The sequence below is a fragment of the Homalodisca vitripennis genome, chromosome 2 (genome assembly GCF_021130785.1).
Source record: "Homalodisca vitripennis isolate AUS2020 chromosome 2, UT_GWSS_2.1, whole genome shotgun sequence".
NCBI classification, from domain to species: domain Eukaryota; kingdom Metazoa; phylum Arthropoda; class Insecta; order Hemiptera; family Cicadellidae; genus Homalodisca; species Homalodisca vitripennis.
In genome coordinates this window covers 93,729,266-93,753,733 of record NC_060208.1, presented here as the reverse complement: position 1 = coordinate 93,753,733, position 24,468 = coordinate 93,729,266, and the positions used below count along the sequence as shown (strand labels likewise).

The window sequence follows — 24,468 nt, the reverse complement described above, 5'->3', positions numbered from 1 at the left end:
AGAAAACCTATGATGAACAAACTTCATATTTGGCATCAAACTGTATAATACTAGATGAACCAAGAAAACGAGTTCAACATAAAGATATATCACGGAGGCAATGCACTGTAAGGTATTATATACCTTCAGAAATCGGAGGAGAAAAGGTAAAAGTTTGTCAAAAAAATGTATGCAATATTTTTCGTGTTACTCCACGAAGAATTCAAGTACTAGTCGAGAAAATAAAAAACAATGAAGATCTGACTGACCAACGAGGCACACATAGTAATAGGCCTAACGCCATTTCTGATGAAGTTATAATGAAAATTCAGGAACATATCGCATCCTTTCCTCACCAAGAAAGCCATTATAGTAGAAAGAAAACCTCTAAAGAGTATTTATCGCCAGATTTAAATTTGAACAAGATGTATGACATGTTTACCGAGAAATATCCTGATGTAAAACTGTCCAAAAAAACATACACTGATGTTTTTTACTGTGATTTTAAGCTGAAGTTTGGGCTGCCCCGCAGTGACACGTGCAAAACATGTGATTCATTTTTTCTGGAAATGAGTCACACAGCAGATAAAGAAAAACTGAAATCTTTAGAGTTTGACAGTAAAATGCATCATATGAAAGCTGAAGCTGGTTATGAAAATCTTAGATTAGATCAAGAAGCTGCCAAAAACAATGATAATCTTGTTGTATTATGCACTGATCTTCAGCAAGTGTTATTTTGTCCAACTTTAACACATTCTTCAATGTTCTATCAGAGGCAGTATTCTACATACAACTATGCAATCCACGATTTAGGTACAGGCCAGGCCACAATGATGTTGTGGCATGAATCTACTCTTGTTGGAGCAAGAGGGTCTACTGAAATAGCTTCATGTTTTCTAAAATATGTCACTACAAAGTTCAGTCGTCTTGAATGCCATGAAAGTAGGAGGCTGATTGTTTGGTCTGATCGTTGTGTTGGGCAAAACAATAACTGGACAATGTTAATCATGTTCCAGCTTTTATTAACCTGTAGATATTTTACAGAAATTAATCAGAAATTTCTTGTAAGTGGCCATAGTTTTCTTCCCTGCGATAGGGATTTTAGTTTAATAGAAAGACAGAAGAAAACTGTTATTGTACACTGCCCTATGGAGTGGAAAGTTCTTCTTGCTGCTAGGCCTAGTAATCCCTTTGACATAATTTGCATGGATCTGTCAGATTTCAAAGATTTCTCCCCTGCAGAAAAAATTATGAAGAAAACTGGAGGTTTGAAAGTAACCAAATTTCTATGGCTTAAGATAACTGCTGATGATCCAACCACTGGGATGGCTCGAAAATCTCACAATATTTTGCAGCCTTGGGAACATTATCCTCTTACGGAACCTCAACTAGATGACTGTGAAGAAGCTAGTTCTAGCCAGAAGAGTCTGAAAAAACGTAAAAAGAACTTTGTAGGTCCATTAGTAAATAAATCTCCACATTTTAAAGATGTACATATGTTAAAACCAGCCTATGACTCTCCCTAACCAATTAAAAAAGGAAAGAAAAGTGATCTCCTTGACATGTGTAAATATTTACCGCCTGATAAGAGAGTCTTTTATAAAAAACTAATCACTGAAAACTAATGTTTTCTTATATTTACACAACATGGTTAATTTTTTAAACAATATTAACAAAATATTCATTTAAAGTAAATTTTGTTTGTGATTTTTAAAACTGACCATTGTTAAATTATTTTAGTAGTACTATAAGTATTTGAAACTAAGATAACCAAGCTTTGTTGTGAAGAGCCAGAAGTAATCTGTGATCTAAGACTATCATATTATTATTTTACATTAATTTTTCTTCTACTAGGATAAGATATTAAATAAGAAGTATAGTATTAATAAAACTAGATCTGTTGTAAAGGTTGTATGGAATAAACTAAAAATGTTCAATGCCTCTTGTATTATCTAAACTCAAACTCATTATTTTTGTTTCTAAGTCTGCATGTAACAGTGGAACAAGGTTGTAACTTTTGATTGAACTGCAACAACGTTGTAACTTCCATGATGTTACAACGTTGTTGCCTGTAAAAAATTCCATTGTTACTTAAAAGTGTTGTTTAATGTTTTAAATGGCAATAAGCATGTTTTTTATGTACAAAGCAATTTGTTTGAATTTTATAAAAACAAAAATAACATTGTTGCAACAAATAATAGGTTTTAGTCTTTGTTGCTCTCTCCTGAAAAGTTATGAGTTTGGAAGTTACAACATTGTTATGGCCACCTCTTCAATTTCAATTTTTCTAAGATGTGAAAATCGGAAAATGTTGATGTAGATAGTACTGACCGCGTAAGCCTTAGAACTGGGAGTAAACCATCTATCACTAGTGTGAAATGTCTAAAGTACACTAAACACATGAGTAACTTTAATAAAATGTTGAGATAAGATGTCAAGCTAAGTTCAAGTCAAGTTAAGTTAGGATCTATCTGGATATATGTGCGGTCAATGTGTAGAGATTCCAAGTCAAACTAGAATCCATCTTTATGAGAGTAATAATTCTTACAGACTCAACTTTGGCGAGAACATAGCTAGCAAGCTTCTGATGAAAAACATGAATGATTAGCAGATTTTATGTATTTATAGGCAGTTCGTTTTTATAACACAACCAAAGAATTCAGAGATCATTACACTCGTGAAAACTGGAGATTTTAGTAAATCAGCAGACTAAGAAGGGTAGTGTAATCAACATACTGGAAGGAAACTTCATTTATAGCTTTATTGAAATCAATAACAGTAACAAGGAATAACAAATTCAAACTAATGGAAGCCTATGGACACCAATTTCTACTGATTAGGGGCCAGATACATTTTTACATAAAACAGTTAAGACCTTAACAACCAGAGAACGTTCTAAAAGGCAGAACAAGTAAATATGTCTTATTTTACCCGGCGAAGTTAGGACTAAGAAGCCTCTCTTCTCCAATACTTATCATGCGGACTAACGGCATAAAAGTGACTTCCGAACCACCAACAATGGTCGGGTAGCGAGCTGCTTGCAAGGACAGATCACTCAGCGGTCACATATCCCTACAGCAGCCAAGCTCGACGTGGCTTGATTCAATTATCTTACGACAACCACTGTATCCGCTACACTGCACCATAGGCCAAAAGGTATGAACGAAATGAATGAAACTATTCCAGTCCGATGCATCTGAGCTCGTGTAGCTCAAGGAAACCATCTGAAGGAGAAGCCGATGATTACACACTATTAAGAATCCACCCAACAATATTATTCCAGAAGAAGTCACAAAGGCATGATCGGTGAACTAATAAAACATTTAAAACCATCATACTTTAAAACATTTGAGGTATAAATAAGCAAATGAGAGGGAGGCTGGATTCAAATAGAACATTTCATTCTGCCGTATTAAGTTGATCTCCAGTCAACACGAGAAAACAATTACTTCTCTGTTGCTCGCATTTTCCGCAGTAAACGAGGCCTATCGATCTAGACTTTTATCCTAATATTCCAACATTTGCAGTCAGTGAAGTAAAGAAAACGTCGGTTCTCGCGGTATCCAATGTAGATTCTACTGCATTATTCCGCGAATTAAGTGCCTTAGTCATGTATCAAGTGCTACTTGGATCCTCTCTGCAGATATATACCTATTTTTATGTGGAAAGAAAAAAAAGGAAAGAACAATAAAGTGAGTGGTGGAGACGGGTAAGAACAGGTTTGCCGAATACCGACGGTGAGGTAGGCGAACAGAGGTGGGCTTGGGTACGTCACGATCAGGTGACGTCACGGTGACCCTACCCGTGCCTCGACGCGGTGCCCCAGTCTTGTTCCCCAGTAGTAGGTGTGCGACCGCCGTGGATACCACTGCCATACAAGGTAACGACTCAACGACAACGTCCGTTCTCGTAGTATATAAGGTCACGCTATTGACGCATCGTCGTTTAACGAATATATTTTTGTTTTTATAGTTTTTTTTATTATCTTATAAATAAAATTTACTATTAAATTGTGCCACAGGTTTAATTTTCGATTTATTTACGTTTTAAGAAAGTATTGATCTTTTTATACGGAAAACAATGCACAAAGTGCATATGTAAGCTATGAAACGTACGTTCATTGTTTTATCGAATATAATATGAAATTAAAGTAATAAACAATTACATTATTGTATTAAATAAATAAGCATACAATTAATAAACAACGAATTAATTTTAAATTTTAATTGGTTTTGGTTGGTTACGTTGAAATTTCATAATTTGGCTATTTAAATAATGGACCAACATACATTCTTAAAAATCCACAAAATAAAAATTGTATTACTCATTCAATTTGTTTTACTTGGCATCCATGATTGTAAGATACTTTACACAGAGGAGGAAGAAGGGATGGTTCTAACTTTTATTTTTAAAACCATTATAATTCCTCAATATTGTTGAAATTAGTGTCAACTGTGTTTAAATACACTTTTAAGATTGATTTTAGACTTATTTAAATCTCAAATCCAGGTAGAATAATGGACAGAATATAAGTCCATATAGAACTATATAAAACACCAACTGTTGAAAACGAAAATAAATAGAATTAAAATATTTCTGACGTGAACATTTGTTACGGTTTTAAAAGGTTCAGGAATGTATTATGTATTAATCTAGAATTATAATTTGGTAATATATTTTTTAGAAGCAGTATATTTGAAACTTTCCATTCAATATTAAGTATGGCGTTTTAGAAAGTATTTTTAACGCGTAATGTTGATATCTTAATTTATTTTTAAAATTGCATAAAATAAATAGTTGTAGTACCATATTCTTCAGAAACCACTTCACAAAACCCGTTATGTCTGATTACAAATGGTATTAATATTCAAGATATAGTAAAGAACACAATACATGCTGATATAGATGATACGATTTAGTTCTTGATGACAAAGAACAACGATCTCCGTATAAACGACCTAGTTATTAATTCCAGGCCCAGGTGTTGTAAAATCCATCAGCTGACATTATGTCTAAAGGTCATCTTCATTGTTGAACTTTAAGCAGGCTTCATCAACTTTTAACATCCTTAATCTTGTAATTTCTACATAACGGCTTCATTTTAAAATGGTTTCACTTTTACAGTAATTTTTGCACCGAGAGAAATATTTAACTTTTTACAGAAATGTTCAACAAGTAACAAGTTTGTGATAATGTGCACACCAGTTGGTCCGGGGGGAGGGGGGATTTGTACTCATAAAACAATGTCAATGTATCAAATCCTAAACATTTAATTAATGAAAAATCTTTTCAATCTCACATAACCTAAAATATATAGCCTAAGCACTCAATCATGTAGTCATTTTGAATTAAATGTTATTACAAACTACTGTAATTACAAAAAAAGTACAAGTTTGATTATATTAGACTATCATGTCAATGCTGCATCGAGAAATAATTTAATATAGCTTATTATTAATGAATAATGCACAAATCATGTTTTATACTTTAAAATATTCTATAGCTGTTCGTTTCTTTTAAAACTGAACACTTTATAAAACTACCCGTATGTGCATACAATCGAGTGCTTTAACACTGTCCTTGAAGACTAAAATAAAATCACGTTAATCATAAAATAACTGAGATTTGAACAAATGTATATATACTGACGCTTATATGTTTAGCTCAATAACTATTGTAACAACTGAAAACAAATTAAAACCCCACTTGAAGGTTTAAAAGTATTTCCTTAAAAAAGAACACGAAAGATGTCTTATTCTGAATGAAGAAGAATTTAGAATATTACTCTATGGTATGTTTTCAACAAGTTCTTCGCGCCAAATGTTTTCACAGCTGATATATGTTTACTGCTGCAGGGAGTTCGTGACTCCTGCAACACACAATACCATATTTCATAAGTCCCGGCGCGGCGTCGCAACATGCCTGACTTCACTTTCTTCGTTGTCTATACGCTCCCCTTGTCTGACTGACTCATTTTGAAGAATTCCTGGCATACGGCAAGAAAAACGTTATCAATAGCTCTTGGGTGAATCAGTGCATGCCAAACTGTACAAATACATTCATGTACGGTGACGAAAATGATATACGTTGTAAGTTAATTTAGTTACAATGATAGTTGAAGTTCCTTTTACTCCGGTCACTCGCATACAAGTAGACTCGAGACATTTCTTAGTGGCTGACTTTGCAGGTACAATACCAAGCATTCCAACGGTAATAACTGTCTACACAAAGTTTAAAACAAGGACTTCATTTTTAAATAGTACCATATAAAATCAAGATTTTGTTTAATACAGTCTGTCCTTTTACTTGTGGGTTTTTAGGTAAGATTTTGAAATTCTGGGTCTAGAGTGATGTAATGTTAAAAGATTTCTAGTTTCAAGAAAGGGAATGCGTAAAGTTTTGTGTACGAAAACTTGTACAAAAATCATGAGAACAGTTTTAAAGAGTAAATATAGCGCATGAAAAACATAATATAAGGGACTCAATTTGTTATAATTGCATAAAAAATGTAAGATAAAGAGTTTTTATTAACACGTACTTACATTTATGTAAATTTAATGCAACGAAGCTTGCAGAACAATTTAAACATACTCGATCCTATTGAAAAATAAGATGAAAAATAAACTTTACACTACTTCACAAACTATGTCATACCTTATGGTTTTTATGTTGTTTTTTTTTTTTTTGCTTGAAAGTACTGTTGTTCTTGTATAATTGAAGAGGAATTATGTCAGCCTATTGAGCCTCAATGACGCTCAGCCAAATTTTAAACAATGAACTTTCACTGGATTATGTTTTTTCTTTTTACTGTGTGACTAAGCTATTATGTGTTAATTAATACATATCACATTAAATGTCAAATGTTTTTACTTAACTTGATTACAAACTATCTATTCAGCTATTTTCTCGTCGCAATCATGGTTACCCATTAGATTATTTGTATACAAATTTTCTAACGCTCAGGCAAATCCTATGGAGTAATATGAACCATGATCAAATTCAACTGTTCTTCTATAGAAATGAAGCTTCAAGCATAATTTAAAGTCTATAGCTAAGTTCGTTTTCGAGATATTGTGTGGACAGAAGGACAGATAGGCAGGAATAACCTTTTCCAACCTCACAAGTTTCTTCACTAACGCTCAGCCAATAAGAATCTTTGTTCTGAAGGTATTTTAAGTAAACCTCCAATAGTCTGGAGCGCCGGGTTTATACCATGTTACAATGAGTCAGGTGTAAAGGAAATCTTCACCGTAGTTTTTTGTAAGTTTTTTAGATACGGTTGGGATAGATGTGCAAAAGGTGCCTCGTTCTTGTTCTATCAGTTTATTTTACTGCTAGAGAATTATTGTTTTCCTACAGAACTCTGCAGATTCAGCAGATAACTGGAGAGTCGACATGACCTATTACATTGTACCTTGGGACACCCAACTCAAAGAAGTGCGAGTTCAGTAAAGGGACCGTATCCATAATTTCGTTTCTCGGGGAAGAAATCAAATACCTACATGTTTACTATTTTAAATAGCACATTATGTTGTTAATGGTTATTATTTATAGAAAAACTATACACTAACAAAGGTCGTTGACAGCAGAAATACGTATATAAATGGGCTGTAAATTCATTGTCTCGTTCAGTTCCAAATGTAGGAAACAGATTCAACAGAGAGCCTATGTTAAGGCAAATCAAGTAGGGCTACACTCAAGCAGTAATTTGGAGAGCGATAATTTAAAATTTTACCGAACAAAAGATATAAAATAAAAATGAAAACGTCAAGAATTTTGAACATCATATCCATAATCAGATCACATTCTAAAATCAATCTTGATTGTAGCCCAACTTTTTAACTTTAAATTCATAACGGTATTCTTTCTTGTACCTAATAATCGTTCTGTAAATTTCCAATAATCAAAATAAATTTAAAACGCGTCTCAAACTCCTTTTGTTGTCCAAGGCTTTCTACTCTGTTGATGAATTCATGATAAGCCGTTGGGATATTTGAGAGCACTGGATTTGAGGTCAATACGATTGCGTCTTGAATGATTGTATGAATTGTGAGTATTAAGATGTGTGAATGTGTAGATGATGAAACTCTGTAAATGGACTAAAGTCATTGATAATTGCGATACGATGAAAAGTTTTTTTAATTAAGTAATAAAAGGACTATTTTTATTAATACCTAACGATTGATGTTATTACTCTATACAGTTTTGGGTGATTGATCAAGAGAGTTTTTTGTTCAGTAGGGATAAGCTGATACTTATCCTAACAGTCGTATACCGTATGAGGATGTGTGGAAGCGCGGGAATCGGTCGCAAAACCAACGGGAAGGAGGAAATTTCCGCGGTCGCGTAGTAGGCCAGCTGACCGTGCATTGTTGTGGTCAAGGTCAAAACAAGGTGAACTCCTCTCGCATCATGACGTCATGACTAACTCGCGCATGCGCATAACGGTCATGTATCTGCGCTATTTATTTACTTATAGATGCAAAGATTTTTGAATTTTTTAATGCTCACTATTTAGTGGTGCAATCATTATATTAGTAATGGTTAAAGAGCCACGGTGTAAAAATGCAACTCTTCTTATAGTTCTGAAGAAAACAAACATATGCGAAAGTAGAGGAAGTATCAGGTGTGATGTGGATTTTGCCGAGAAACGTAACATCCATAAAGCGTCTAATTAATTGTGAACCAACTAAGTTGAAAACCACCGATAGAAAACAAAACAAAACAAAACAATAACTATGGCAAAATTAAACGTTACTATACAAATAATAAGTATAAAAACAACAAGGTAGTAATACTCCACATCAGGCAACAAGCTTCGCTGATGTTGCATGCAGAATATCGCTCTATAATATAACTCTATAGCTTATTCCATTCTCAAGGTGTCCTGCGGACAGATAGACAGACAGTTGTAATACAAAAAAGACAATTTAAATTCTCGTAGCAGACAAAAAATAAAGTGAGTCTGCCTTCTGAGTGATAGCAACCACTCATAACGCAGCCAAAACAGCAGTTGGCAGTGGTTCTGGTAACGCCCACATTATATTAAAAATTATAATTTTTGAAAGTAAAAGTTATTTCAATCAATACGGAAACATTTTACATTGATAACACACGAAAAAGTACAAAGAGAACATTGGTAACATTTGCCAGACTTGCAAAGCGAATTTAAATAAACTTTGGAATAAACTCTTGTTAAATTGGATGTCTGCTCTCAATCAAGAGAAACGTCTGTCACAGTCCTCGTCAAAGGTTAAAACCAAAGACAATGCTAAACCAGACGTCTTACTGAGGTTAGTAGCTAGGACCAGACAAGGGGATTTGCAGATAATGCGCTATGTCGCGCCTTTGGTAGTTCATAAGTATGACCGTCGAACACGCTGTGAGTAGTGTTCCAATGAGACTTGCGGGTTCTATCTTTTCTGAGGGCAAAACTCAATCAAAGTCATTCGTAGTTAATAATCGAATTTTCGTACAACCCATTTTTTACAAAGATTTTACTCATCAACTGCTATCTCTGTGTATCTTATTGTATACGAGATAATTATTAGGTGTACTGAAAAAACAATCCTAAACAGAAAACACAAGTTCTTATAGATTTGAAATCAGGCAATTGCCTCTCATGTCCGTTTTTGCAACAATGTATCCAAATTCGATACAAATTTATAAAAGTGTTTTAGAAATCCAATTCTTGAACCATTACTACATATACCAAAGTGTTAAGATTTTGAAATTAATCCTGAATTTTAAGATTTTAAATAAATACACCCATAAATAAAGTTTAATGTCAATGGAAGCTGGAATTGGAAATGAATTAAACCTAATATTTTTGTTCAGCTCATAATGATAAATTTGAACCATATTTAAAAACCACTATTCAAAAAGCACTTAACGTCCGCCTTCTCTACGTAAGATGTTTTAATGCTGTTTAATAGATTGGTTAATATATATAAGTAATCATTATAACTGTCATCGTTATACTGATACTCTAGCGTGTAATCTCCAAAGATGGAACCCTCCAAGTAAACATGGGCGAAGATTAAAAGGTTATTATCCTTCCTGTTATCAGAGGTAAAGGGTCGATAAAAAGGTTACTAGGGCGCCAACGCCCTTCCGTCAGTTCTCAGTAACTCTTTATTGAAACCACCCCAAAATACACCAGTTTTACTTTAAAAAATCACTTTTTATTTTCGCTCACAAAAACACTTGAGGAAATACTGGTGCTTGCCATTTCAGTTTTTGGACATAAAATTATTTCCTCCTACAATCTACCTACTATACATTAGAAGAGAAAAAAGTACGTAATGGAGATAATACGATTTACAAATGAATTTATAGGCTACGTTATTTTCGAAACATTTAAGTCGTGCCAGTCCATCGTTTCCTAAATAGCATAAACGTCTTGTCGACTTAATGGGGCTCCGTGCGGACAGAGAGGCGTGAGAAATGGACCGCCTTGACATCTCTCATTAATCAAATATGATGGATCCATCTACGCTTGCACAATGTGTTTTGTTAATTTTGATCCTTCCTTCCCGCATATACAAAGCAGGGATCAAACTCTTTCTATTCTATTATCTTCTTTATTTGGATTATATGTGTAATATGTGCATGTATATAAATGGTATTGATAGACTGAACTGAAGTGCAAAATTGTTATTACATGAATTAATTTGTTAGGAGATATATTGCAAGTTCAGCTTAGTGAAACTTTGTAATAAATATAGTTGTAATAAAGATTTAGTTGCAAATGTTTCAATATGAAAAAGTTGCTTTGGTATTAAACTAACGGTTTTCGTAATTGAAATAAACTCACCTTTAAAGAGTAAAACAGAACAAATTTTATTAAGCTGGATTATCTAAAAAAAACTCTATTTATATTTTGTTAAAGCCTTTCAGTGTAATTATCAACGAGATCTTATACCTGTTTGGATAAAAGTGTCACTACCTGGCCAAGAAATGGATAACGAACAATCCAGCGAGAATCTCTAAATCATTGGCTATATCAAGCAAACGTTACTTTACAATTTGAAAACAAATAATTTAAAATTTTACCAACGGCGATTCTCCGAATCTCTCCCTATCCTGGGGGAAGGAGGAATATTCCAACTCTCCAGATTTCCTCGATATCGCTGATATTGCCCCACTCCCCCCACTCCCATAACGAAGGGCCCGTCCTTGTCAACGGGAGGGTCACACGTTTAAACCTAAGATGTCAGGCTCTTTTCACACATGAAGTACTGTGACCAGTGTATACGACATGATCCAAGATTACATAAGTCAATCTTGTTCGATCACAATGCTCGATCATTTTTGTTTGGCAATTTGTTAGTTCTCAAATACTCTAAACCTACACAATCCTGAATACCTAACCTAAGCCTCCAATAGCAATCCTAGTACGGTTGTATTTCGAATTTTTAAAGTTTATGAAAGACAAGGATGGATGTTAAATAAAACAAACATCAACATCAAAATCCTCAGTGCCTGGCGCCAGTGTGACCATTTTGGAGTTACATTCTTGGACGGTTGCCGGCCTGCGAGTTGCATTCTCAGCTATATCGGGTGATTCTTGGACAGATGGAGCCATTAACAACTCTCTAGGGCTCTCAAGATGACAAGATGCATTCTTTTGTGGTAGAAAATCATTTGGATCTTTGTTACAGTGCAGTGTATGTTGCAATAATCGAGTTGAGTTAGTTTCATTTTAGCATAAAATATAGTTAAACCTTTTCACTCATTATAAAAGTAGAAAATAATTAAGGTGATAAATTTTCCTTTAGTTTTTTATAAGCATTTAAAACTATTGTATTACCTAGTTTTTAGGCTACAGTTGAATATATGTTGTTAAAAAAATATTATATAACAGGCTATGTGAAACAGTTTTGATATAGGTACCAAGTTCTCTCTTTTGTATTTTTACAAGGCATAATTTTATACGTTATAATATATATGTATATATATAATATACAAATTTAAACATAAACAATATCAATAAAGAATGTGTGATAAAAATTATAAATCTAAGGAATGGCAATGTTCGATACATACTGTATCGAAAAGTTAGATTCTGGGAATTGCAAAGATTTATGTTGCTCACAATAACTGCAAAAATGGACCAAGAGAAGCATACAGTTGACGATATCAGGGGCGGATCTAGAGTATATTATCCGGAAGTTTCAGAAATTGGGCCCCATTTTTACCTAATGTAATAAAATTAGTTACATCTACAAATAACGTCGAGTGTTATTCCCAATAAATTGATAGAATCCAAAATCAGTTATTACGGCTTACACGAGCTAAAATACTTTGAAAAACTAACATACAAAATCAAACCTTGAGCAATCATACTGGCCCAATTAAATTCGGCTTATTTTTGCCTAGCCCAGCTGATCTATGAGGAAAAGGTGGCGGGGGGAGGGGAGCCAGATATAACTCGTGACGTCACCAGGCATACAGTTCTGTTTAGCCCAGTTCGCGTCCGTCCGCATGTTCGTGTACTTGGCGAAAGTGAAAAGTGGTGAAGAGTCCAAGCGGTGGTACTGGTCGCAAAAATGTCGCAAGCTTTGAAGAGGGTACTGAATATGTGATACTAACGAGTGTTTAATACTGTAATAACTTTTCGTGACATTTACTGTTCACCTTATGTTAGTATCAAATAAAAATATGAAACATGTTCAAATTAAAACCTAGCAGCTGATCTATAATAAATTGAATGTCAATCAAAATTAATTTGACTAAAACATTTTCCAAATTACTAAAATCTGACATTGTAACTGAAACCTATTATGGACATTACATTTTTAGTTAATTGTAGAGTTACAATTCTTATTGTATTGAAAATGACAGTGTTATTTTTCGGTCTTGAGATTTTTATAGAATTATATTAGAATTCCATCATCGGGAGAGTTATATTACAAAACGTTCTCTCATTCCAGAAACTTTTGTTAGTGGTAATCACATCGAAAGAACACGTCATATATTAAAATGTCAAAAGCGTTTACATGACTATCGTTTAGAGTAGCTTTTAATAATAGACGTTAATAATACATCTCTTAAGTAATGCTAAACGACGACAGGAATTATGGATGCTAGGTTACGCCTATTGTCCTGTAGATGTGCATGAGATGAAGTATAATTGGCAAGACCGGCGTTTCCACAAAAGTGATTTAAGTATAGCCTGGAATACGATTATTGGATATAAACATGATTTTATGGCTTGTAAGATAAATATACTCCTTTGGAGTACCTTAAAGATTTTTATAAGCAGCCATTCTGAAATTAACGTTTGTCAGTTTTTTTTGTAATTAGGCGTTTGGATTACAAAGATAGATAAAAAATTAGTTTATTAAAACACTCTTCTCAAATCAAATTGTTGAGTTCCAAACGTACAATGACGGCTGTCTGGGTAATTATAGAGTTTTCGAAAATTTTAATATCATATTTTGGTTTCTTTGGACCAGGTATAATACTTGAAAAGTTTGCTAAATTTTTCGGGAACACTCTGTATGACACAATGCCTAGTATGGACCGGGAAAACGTTATGTACATGTGCACATTATTTATTCTGCGTTTAATGATAACTTCAGAACCTAAACTAATATAGTATTTGTTGATAGAAGATACGTTGTATGAACCACGTTTTAAAATTCTATTTCACATAAAATAACGTAATTTGAAACCTATAACCCCAGTGCGTGCTCCTGATCACACCTTTCTTTTCATCTACTTTCACGTACTACAATATTTTAGACCCGGATTTCTCCCTGAATTGCATCATGACACATTATTTTATGTTATTGTCTGTACTCCACTATGTCATCGATATTAGACAGTGGTGACCAATAGAATATCACGTAAAAAATACATCAGCGTTCAGGAATGTACACTAGTGCGGAGTATGCCCCACGGTATGTCGTGTAGCAGTCTTCGGTAAGGCTGTTTGTGAAATTTCAAATCTACAGCTTATTTCATTCTAAAGATATCCTGCGGACAGATAGACAGATATACAATCATAGAATTCTTACACTCCCCTGGCAGACAAAAATGAAATTCTGTCTACCTACTGAGTCTATTCAATGACGCTCAGCCAAATTTCATGGTTGGACATGTACTATTATAGAACTTATTCTTGTCTATGTAGAAATTAAGTTTCACTAATAATTTAGTCTACAGATAAAATCTTTCACGAGCTATTTTGCCACATAATATATATTTACATAAGTTAAGTTTCATATCAGTGTTCAAATTATAAAAATTCACTACACTAAAAGGTGAGCCGAAATCAAATCTTGTGACAAACGTTTAACATTGACTCTAATATTTTTTTGCTCTACGAATAAATTTGTCAAATGTTACAATCTTATATGTTTGTACCCAGCTTAATTACAAATTTATTTATTCTGAAATTTTCTTCTCGCCATAATGGTTACTAATAAGACCAATTTAAAAGTATTCGCTAACTGTGAGCCAAATCCTATGGAGTGACATGCATTACCATCGAACTCGGTGTTGCTAATATATAAATGAAGCTTCATGCAAAATTTCAAGTCAATAGGTCAGTTCGTTTTCGAGATATCGTGCGGACGGATATACAGAAAAAAGACGGAGACAAACAGAAATGATTTCAGCCCCACTTATGATGAGCTTTGCTAACGCTCAACCAATTAAACATGAAACAAATAATATCGGACTATTAAAGTAAAATATATTTAATTCCCAAAATAAAAAATGTCATAAATTTTGCACCATAATCCGAATTATAATTTACACATTATAATTAGGCATATTGCATGTTTTCCTTAGTTGCAGCAATACTCGTATTTTTGGACAATATTTCATACGACAATACATTAACACCGACAATTTTAGTAAATAAAGGAATTAGCTCTCCGAATATTAAGTAATTTGTGTCCTAAATACAGATCTGTAAGGTTTTTCTTGTCCTATGTTTTCTTTGGTTTGTTTTTCAACCGAGCAGCGCATTCATGAGTAACATCAGATCTGATCATTGTACCTTGTCTCTGGAATTGATTTTCCAAGTACCGTTAAAGGAGCTAGTTGGCAATTTTTAGTCCCTTTTTTAAGAGTTCTTCTACTTATATTTAATATTATTGAAATATTTTGATTATAATTTTTAAATTACCTAACTTGTTTATATATGGATTTAATCTCAGCTTTCTTAAGCACGTTAATATGTCGAGACCTTGTGGATAATTTTTAAATAAAAATTTCCTTTATGTGTTCTGGTTTCAGCCACTGTGTTGATGGATTATAACAATAAAGAAGACTCGTTAAATATAGTTCAAATCACATAGTTTTGTACTGAAGTGAAAATTTTTTCAGACCAGACATATATCACAATTTTCATAAAAATGGTGTATGAAGTAGTCGTGTTGCTTACGAAGCCTAAAATAATAGCAAAGACCTTGGAAAGTACTTTTCTTGACCTTTAAAGTTAAACACCAACACAATAGTTGAAATACTCCATTTTATCACTACGCAGCAATGCTTTTACTATCTTCACGTTTGTTGCGACACAGTCTCAGAGTCCGAGAAGGAACACAGAAGTTGTCTGTTTATGTAGTAGGTGGTCTTTGGGTGGGGTGGGGGTGATATGGTTAGTGTTGGCAAACTCACTTAGCCACGAACAGCTGCTAAATATAGTGTCAACAATGACGAGATCTTGGTGGCCTTGGTTGCGCGCGCAACTCGTCCCATGCTCTGTCTAGTTGATTTGCATACAGTTTTAAAGCGTCAAAGGCTTTCCAACAATATTGCAGTATAGAAGTTAAAAATTTTCTTCGGGATTGCGTGTAACCTTTGTTTCACATGCATAAAGTGTCAAATGGGATATCTGAATACATATTACGTGTTTGTTGACTGAGCTATTTACCAGACTGATTTATACGCTGTCAACTACTTGGTTTACTCATTGTTAAAATCTGGACTGGGCACAATTGTGTAAACACATTTCTTTTCAATTGATTATGTATATAAAATTTCTCATATAATATAATAATGGTAATGGTTTAAATCCAAATTTTCATTGTGTATGTTTGTAATTTTGTATAAACCAATCTTAATCTTTAAATGGTTAAGTAGGTTTTTGATCTATTCAAAAAATTTTGTTAGGCTGCTATTTCATAGTTGACAAGCAAAATTGAAAATTAGTTTAAATTTTCAATGCTAATTTTGTTAGCCTATTGGTGTACAAAAGTAAATAATGTTATTAGCAATAAACAACAAAGTTGAACGGGCTAAAATATTTTAACTGAACATTTAAAAAATAAATTAAAATGATAGAATCAACATTAATTTATAGCAACAGCTAGCTCAACATTTTTGAAACGCACTATACAGGGTGTTTCCAGTCTTTATTTTGAACATCGATTCATAGCCAGATACAGAACTATGAACAGAGTCTTACAGAGCTACTGCTTACGACCTTCAATATATCATCAATGAGTGCTAATTTTGTTCATGACTGCAAGTTATCATTGTTAGCAGCTCATTGACTGTTGTTTCTGATTGTACTTTTGTAAAAGGCTATTGCGTATAGCTTACTGTATATTGAATGTCTTCAGCTGCTGGCAATTTCTCGTAGAATGTGCAGAAGCATATCTTTTTCCTAGAAGCATCAAAGTTACTAACCAATGATATTAGTTAGTAAATCAGTTGTGATGATTCCACTTAGCTTTTTAAAGCTTCTGATCCTCTTCAGCCCTCAATTTATGTGGACAAAAATGGATTTTAAATAGTGGTTGCTGAGGGTTGGTAGAAAAGCTTGTTCGAGGCAAGGTCAGATAATTCATACGTAAAGAAAAGAATTCTCTTAATGTTCAGGTTTACTTAAATAGTTTTCTTTGGGTCGGTTTGGATGCTCTCCGACAAGGGAACTTTATCTCTTTGGTTAATGGTGTTATTGATGACCAAAGTTGGCTTTTTAGATGGAACGCCTTTGTTCAGATTCATGCGACGTCTGGTAAATGCTTGTATGGAACTGACTGATAGGGTTTGTTAGGCACAGAAATGCTTTACTTTGGTAAAGGTGAAGGGCGTGGTTGATGGTTGACTTGTATTGCGCTTGATTGCTCCAGGGCTGGAGTCAAATTACATAGGAAAATTAAAATTTAATTAATAAATAATTTTAGGAGAAAATATTAAAAAACATATTGTAGAATATAAGTTGATTTATCAAAACATAGATAACATTAAAATGTAATTTCTCAAGAAAGGGTCCGCGAAGTAGTATTTTTACAGAAAGACGGCTGATTGTCTGGAAGTCGAGTACGATAACTGGTTACAATGGGGGTTGAACAGCTGAAAATTAATTTCTATAGCCTTGTGACTGGGTAGTTGGAGGCCAATCAGGGCGTCGTTGATGCGGTAGTTGTGGTTAGGCAAGGTATCGGTATAAAAACTGTTTTCAACTAATGTTAGCTCTCTGACAACAAATTTCTCATACAAAAATCGTAATTGGATCATAAACATTTTCATTTGTGCAAAATCCCTCGGAGAATGGGTTTGAAAAAAAAGATTGAACGGATGCAACACTGCTGAACACTGAAAAAAGACGCTGAGATTCGTGAGGTCCGAGTTTTCATACCGACCCCTTCCTTTTCAATATTACCTTCGCGGATCCTTTTTTGAGAAATTACATTTTGATTTTACCTATATTTTGATAAATCTACTTATTATATTCTAAAATATTTCCTTATGTATCTTATCCCATAATTATTTATTAATTAAATTTTAATTGCCTATAAAACATTGTACAACAGCCTAGAACGTACATGTATTTTCAAATTTTGTTAATATGAAAAAATGTAGAGAAGGGTAACGAGCGTGTCCGTTATGTATTTACAAGTGTTAGATATATAAATGCAGCAGTTAATGAGATTCGTTTGTGTTCGCTGCATCTGTCATTTTTTACTGCAGAATCGAAGTAGCGTCGTTGAATTTTTTATGTGTTAATCTAGCAACGCCATAGCTGTGAATTATTTATGTTGGACGTCAGGATGGTCTGGGAAAATCTGGAAATTTTGGACTACGACACCAATAAGATATAATAGAGCTGGCTGCTAGCAGAACGACACCAACATTCTGGGTGAAGGGCTGTATAAGCCCCATCGGGTGTTGACTTCAACAGTGCGACCGTGAAGGAAATGAGACGAGTATCCATTTCAGTTAGGATACAGAAAATAGAAAGAAAAAACTAGAAATAGATACCAGAGGAGCTATTGGAAGATTTTTATTTATTTATTTATTTTATTTTTATTTTTTATTTTAGAAGAAGCTACCATTTGATATAACTCCAGAGGAAGGAAATACCAGAGGAAACTATCACACGAAGCTATCAGTTGACTCTACCACAGGATCAGCTGCAAAAAGAGGTCACTGTATCAAATGTGTTTTTGAAGATTCATAAGGACTATGAGTGGGTTTGTGTGGAGGGGGATTAAATTTCAATTAGGTAAAACACATAGCGTTTTGTAAATAAAAATATATTGTTTCACAAATACTGTTACCTCCTATGTTTAGCAAAATTCTTATAGTAAATTTCATAAAATTGATCCAGTTAATTCCTAAAAACAATTTAAGCGACGTGCCTCCAGATAGAGTAAACAAAAAAAATACGATTTGGTTGTATGTTAGAGTACTGATTCCGACATTACTTGGGATCGATCTAACCTGGGATTTCCAATTTGCGTGTGTTCAGTATTATGTTTACCGAATTTAAATAAATATATTTTATTTGAGGACAATTTCTGGGTTGTACGAGAAAATGTTACATAATGCAACACATATCTTTGTTATTATTTAAAGCAAAAAATAACACATTAGTCTAACTTTAACACTGGGCGTTATAACAGAACGTTTACGCTCATATAATTCGTGTATTGTTATGGTAAGTTTTAATCTTGCATAAACCCTCAACATCGTAAAGAATAACTTTCTAAATTGGCCAGGCATATAATCCGTCAAATTATATTCTGTATGGGGTTTCGTACCTGGATAAATTGCGTATTTATTCAACATTTATTTATTTTGTATTTTATAGGATCAATACTTATATAATATTGTTTTTGTGCCAAGTTTAGGTACCACTCAAAGATATGGTTTTAAATAGATCACACTTCTCAAGATATTAAAAAAATAAAAAAGAACTCTGATGATGTCAAAACGTAATAAATTAAATGATTGATTTGTTTATAACTTATAACGTTACGACAGCGCATAGTGGGATATTTGGTAATTATAGCCGGCGATTTTGGAATGTTGGGGAAGGTAAAATGTAATCATAGTTTTCAATAAGCAGATAGTCAAATATAAGTGCTGCACCTTTTCATTGTACTGGCATTGCCCATTGGGTATTACCAGTACTGGAAATTCTACTGATAATCTAATCAAGGGTTTTCACTGATCAAACACTTGCATGACCTCCATGTGTTGAGGCCATTATTTTCAGAGCAGATTAATTAATCGTGAAATCACAATGGATTATGTTTCTTTAGGAAATTACAATTACGTTATTGGGATATTAAGCTATAATTAATTATAGGTTAATTATTCGGTTAGGTAGTTTCACGAATCTGGATTATTTTTTCCAAAATCTATTTATCTCAAATTTAAAAACAAAATGAGTTTTGTTGTGCTTTCCGGCGTTTAAAAATTTAGGCTTGTATTTTAGCCAAAATGGTCTACTTTTTGATGATAGAATGTTTCGTTGTGAATCTTTATGGCTGGCCCAACACATGACATATCAAGTGACTACCTCTGCGTAAAGAATTAACCAGTTTAGCGCGAAATATTTTTATACTCGTCATATATTTGGCGTGCAAATAAAAGTATGGTCTAAATATCTAGTAAATCGTAATAAATTTAATGTTTGTTATTTAATTGTAAAACTAATTTTCAAAATCTGTGGATATGGTATGAAGCAAATGTAGGATGAAATTGATGTTTGGTTTAAATTGCCATTTAATACAACCTGGACAATTTTTCAGCCATTATTTATTCTTAATAAATTACTCGTAGCAATTAATAACTATATTTCCTTCAAATAATCAAAAAACACGTTCATTGTTCCACTAGCGTGGATCTGCACAACGGAACAAAACAATACACAAAAATACGGTGGAATAGTATCGGGATTAACACATTCTCGTACCTTCAGGTTACGCACATAAGTGTTGCTATTGCTTACAGCCTCTTTAGACTCATGTTTAACTATTCATTACATGGAGAGGAGGATATAGAAATATAAAATACAAAAGGAACATCTGAATCTATACAATTCAATTGTATTAAGAAACTATCAAGATATTTTATATTTACACTGTTATATATGAATATATTACATTCATAACGTTATATTTTATTTGTGCTCAATATTTTCAAAACAGATCTCATCCATTACTTACTAGAATTCTTAGCACTATAACTGAAAAAGTTGGTTTGTAGTTTTTAATTATTTCCAAAACATTTCAACTATTCAAATTTCTATTTCCGTGGAAAATATTAATCAGTGACTTATGTTTTTTAACAGTATCGATGATAAGTAGTGTAATTGTAATATTTAATGTGATAATAAATTAATGTCATACTATGTTGTTATAGCATTCGTGTTGGGGTTTTCATACAGTATATTATCAAGAATTCCGTGTCAAAATGAGCCCCTCATATGTGTTTCTATTCCTTTTATAATGTATAAACCTATTCTTAACTCTGGAATATTAGTATTAAGAAGCTTATAGGACTTGAAGGAATCATGATTGTTATAACATTGGTTTTAATCTAATTATCTCACAATCATTGCGGTAAATATCTAACATTTTGGATTCTCGTATATATAACATCATAATATGAAAAATATTTTAAAACAAACTTTTATAACATTTGACGACACTGTTTGCTAGTCAACACGATTATTGAAATATTTTGTGCTAAAATAGTTTTGTCTGGGTAATTCGGGCAAATGCCCCACTGTGCGACGAGTACACGCGATCTTTCACTACTGCCGCCGTGTACCCGATCTGGTGTGGCACGAGGCTTAATTAAGAAAAGCGCGTCCAGCGCTCGATGGTGTACACGTTGCTATGCATTTCCTTATAGCGTGTTTATTGTCTGTCTGTCTTGGTAGCTTGTTAAATGTGATCCCGCGCTTACATAAACACCTTAGACTATCCTGTACTCTATCGGGCGAACGATTTCTTAATTTTTATGGTAAGCTAACTTTTTTGGTACCCCTTGGGGTACACGGAGAAACATTGAAAAAAAGCCTTCGTCGTGACGTGAACGTGTTAAAATCAATGGAACACACCAAAATGATTGTAAAATAAAATACAGCTGTTTGAGTTTAAGATTTGAATCTGTAGATTTAATTTGTGTGTGCGTGTGCGCGCGGAGTGCGTGCGTGCGTGTGGGTGTATTTGTTTGCGCGCTTTCACATGTTCAAGTGCTACTTTTATTGCCCCGAATATCAAAGGGACTCCTTAACTCTCTAAAAGAAGATACAGCCAAACATTTGCATAAGAATGTAATCTCAAGAGAGGTTGCCTACCTTATTCTATTGTTGAACCGACTTTCGCCTTCGGGTGTGTCCGGCAAGCGTCGTCTATTTCCGGACGGACAGAAATAGTCGAACTATAATAATATGCGCACTTTCCTTCCTCATTGTCGGATAATGTTGGAACAGTAGCGTACGATAAACCATGGCCATTATAAGAAACCGATTTATAACAACGTTATTAAAAATCTCTGTATTATATTTTTCTCATAGTATTTATATTTAAAATACGTTTAGTAGTTTTTGGTAAGAGCAAAATGGAAATACATGGCAAATTTATTATGTTTTAAAGAAACTGACAGTAGGAGACTGTGCATACCATCATGATAGTTTTCTTTTCTTAACAAGGTCCACATTACATAATTACAATACAATTATTATATTATTAGTAACAGCAAGGTAGGAGTACGCCATACTACGTGTCGCGTAGCAGGCTTCGCTGAATATTCCTCCAAAATTGAAAATGTATACAGTTGATTCGTTTATCGAGATATCCAGAGAACAGACAAAGGGACAAAAAGATAAATGTTACCAGCACGTTTACAGAAAGCCAAACATATAGGACAGACATTTTGCCAGTCCCCCGACTTTATTCACGCTCAGCCAAATCTCGTATAGATACACGCTTCATCATCAACTACGTGTTGCTTATGTAGAGATTAAGTTTAATGCTTAAATTTCTAGTCCATAGTTCAATTCATTCTCAAGATATCCTGAGGGGAAAAGACAAACAGATAGAAGAGAAAGTTTTACACAGAGTTCAGCCAAAATACTAAACTGCTCTTTGTTTTGGTGTTCAAGCCGTTCAACATCCTTAGCTTGAGATATAAATTTTTACAAAAATAACTAACACGAGGTTGTTTAAAACCTATTTCGATAAAATATATAAAAAATAAAAAAAATATTTCACGAAATTGTAATAGTAAACGCTTTGCTGATTTCTAATAACCAAAGAATTAACAATATTACTTCAATACTACTAGCTTTTTTAGAAAGTATTGGTGAATAACACTTTTGTTTTCGTCGCTAAATTACTGAATTAAATTAAGTACAGGTATTGCAATGATGTTGCATGGTCTTTATGCCTCAATATTTTTAAATATACATTTTAAAATTTTCCCTGTCAAATACATGGGACCTTGTACATAATGATTTACTTTGAAAATTAAGGTATTCAAGGACGAAAATGTGAACATGTTAACTGATATTAAATTGTTAACCACTTTCAGTTTGAGGATAAAATGTGTTTCTTTCACAATAAGTTTTCACTGTAAGAAATCTATTGTTAATTTTTAATACAGCCCCGATATTTGATGAGAGAGTACATTATAAGGCAGTAAAGTAGGGGTTGTGCAAGCGAGCGGGGCATTTGGAGTCCCGAGACAAAAATACTCCTCTGACAACTTGCAAGAAAGCAGTAGACAATGAAAACGCTGTTTTTAGTAATCTTTCATTTCAAAGGACGATTAAGAGTAAAATTTAAGCAAGATGAAATAATACTGCATAGTTTATTTGTTAGAAATCAATTGGGAACAGAGAAACATTTCTGGTCTAGATGTCAACCAGCTATTTAATGAACATCAAACGTTTTATCTAGAAATATAATATGTTATAATGATTATATTATTTCCATATTTTACATTTCTCTTGATAGACATCTCTTTTAATGTATTGTCCATTTTAAGTTTATATACATCTCCACACATATTTCAGCAGATAGGCGTTCCAGTAAATTAGCATGTCGCGGCAATTCTAACCCAAATGCAGAACATCCATTCTGGTGCAAAACACATGAACGTTGTCCCATATTTATGTCACACACAGCCCGCGCTCTAGATGTGTCATCAGCTGACATAACAGACGGCCAGGCGTACCAACTGCGAAAAGTGAAATATCCCCATTACTAATTTGTTAGTAAAGAATACCATTGTCAAAACTGCTGGTTAAATTAAAAGGAATTTTGTATTTTAGTACTACACATATATGACGATAAGTATCAAAATTCTTAAAGAGATCCTCAAGTAGTTTTATGCTCTACTACGGCAGAAGTAATTGATTATTAGAGTAGTCACACTATCAGAACAGGCATTTTTGAAATGTAAATTAAATTGTTCGTAAAAAAAGTTGCAAATTTGTGTCATCACTATCCATGCTTTGGAGCACTGCACTTCTTTTACCTTTTTACTCTCAAATTTATACTACTAAACGCCTAAATATCCATGTTAGTATTTTAAGGGACACATGAATCAAGAATATTAAGTTGTACGGCACTGGCACATACCTTTATTGCTGGCACAGATAAATTGCATATGAATGCTACACTTCAATTTATCCATACAATTCAACTTATGTATTGCAAGCTGCATTACAGGACAAAGTTCAGTACCGTTCCTAAAAATGTAGATTAATAGCTTTCATAGACTTTAAATAGATGCAAATAACTTTTATCAACACAAATCTATAAACGTCTGCAGTGTTACTGTGATATCACAGGAACATTTTTGTCCCAGGGGCACTGGTTATAACGGGATTCGTAGCCTGCGTTTAATTTACAGATTCCTAGACGCAGTAAATGTCACAGGAGCGCTCGCTTTTAGTGTGATTAAGTTGGGAATACTGAGGATGTCTTTTGTGAGATTTACAGTAAGACAAAAATTCCAATTAATATGTTTATATTTATTTATGAATATTTATAGGGCGTATTTTAATTTCCTTTAATTTATTTTAAGTATTTTTACAATTCCAATGGAATAAGGATCTATAATGTATATGGGGCTTACGAAACCATATGTCCAAGGTCATCTACCTGTATCAATTTTCAGATTTCCGGAAAGGAGTAATAAAAATACATTGGAGAGTTTTTATTTTTTTCAATGCCAAATTTAAATAATCTAGTATAACATTGAAACAATGTGAAAATA

General features: G+C 33.4%; 1 protein-coding gene across 3 annotated transcripts in view; it reads left to right on the top strand.

Annotated features, from left to right (window-relative positions):
• The first annotated feature begins 3,787 nt into the window (after positions 1 to 3,787).
• The window catches only part of LOC124354357, a 47,391-nt gene continuing 26,710 nt past the window's right edge, over positions 3,788 to 24,468 (top strand). The window contains exon 1 of one of the 3 annotated variants that reach the window (XM_046804745.1): positions 3,788 to 3,859. Coding sequence is in view for 1 of the 3 variants with exons in the window: in XM_046804744.1 (XP_046660700.1) it covers positions 12,531 to 12,551 (21 nt within the window). In the remaining 2 variants the exon portion in view is untranslated. Of the gene's footprint in view, positions 3,860 to 12,401; positions 12,552 to 12,599; positions 12,624 to 24,468 lie in introns of those variants that run through there. The other 2 variants (XM_046804744.1, XM_046804746.1) reach the window with 2 other exon arrangements.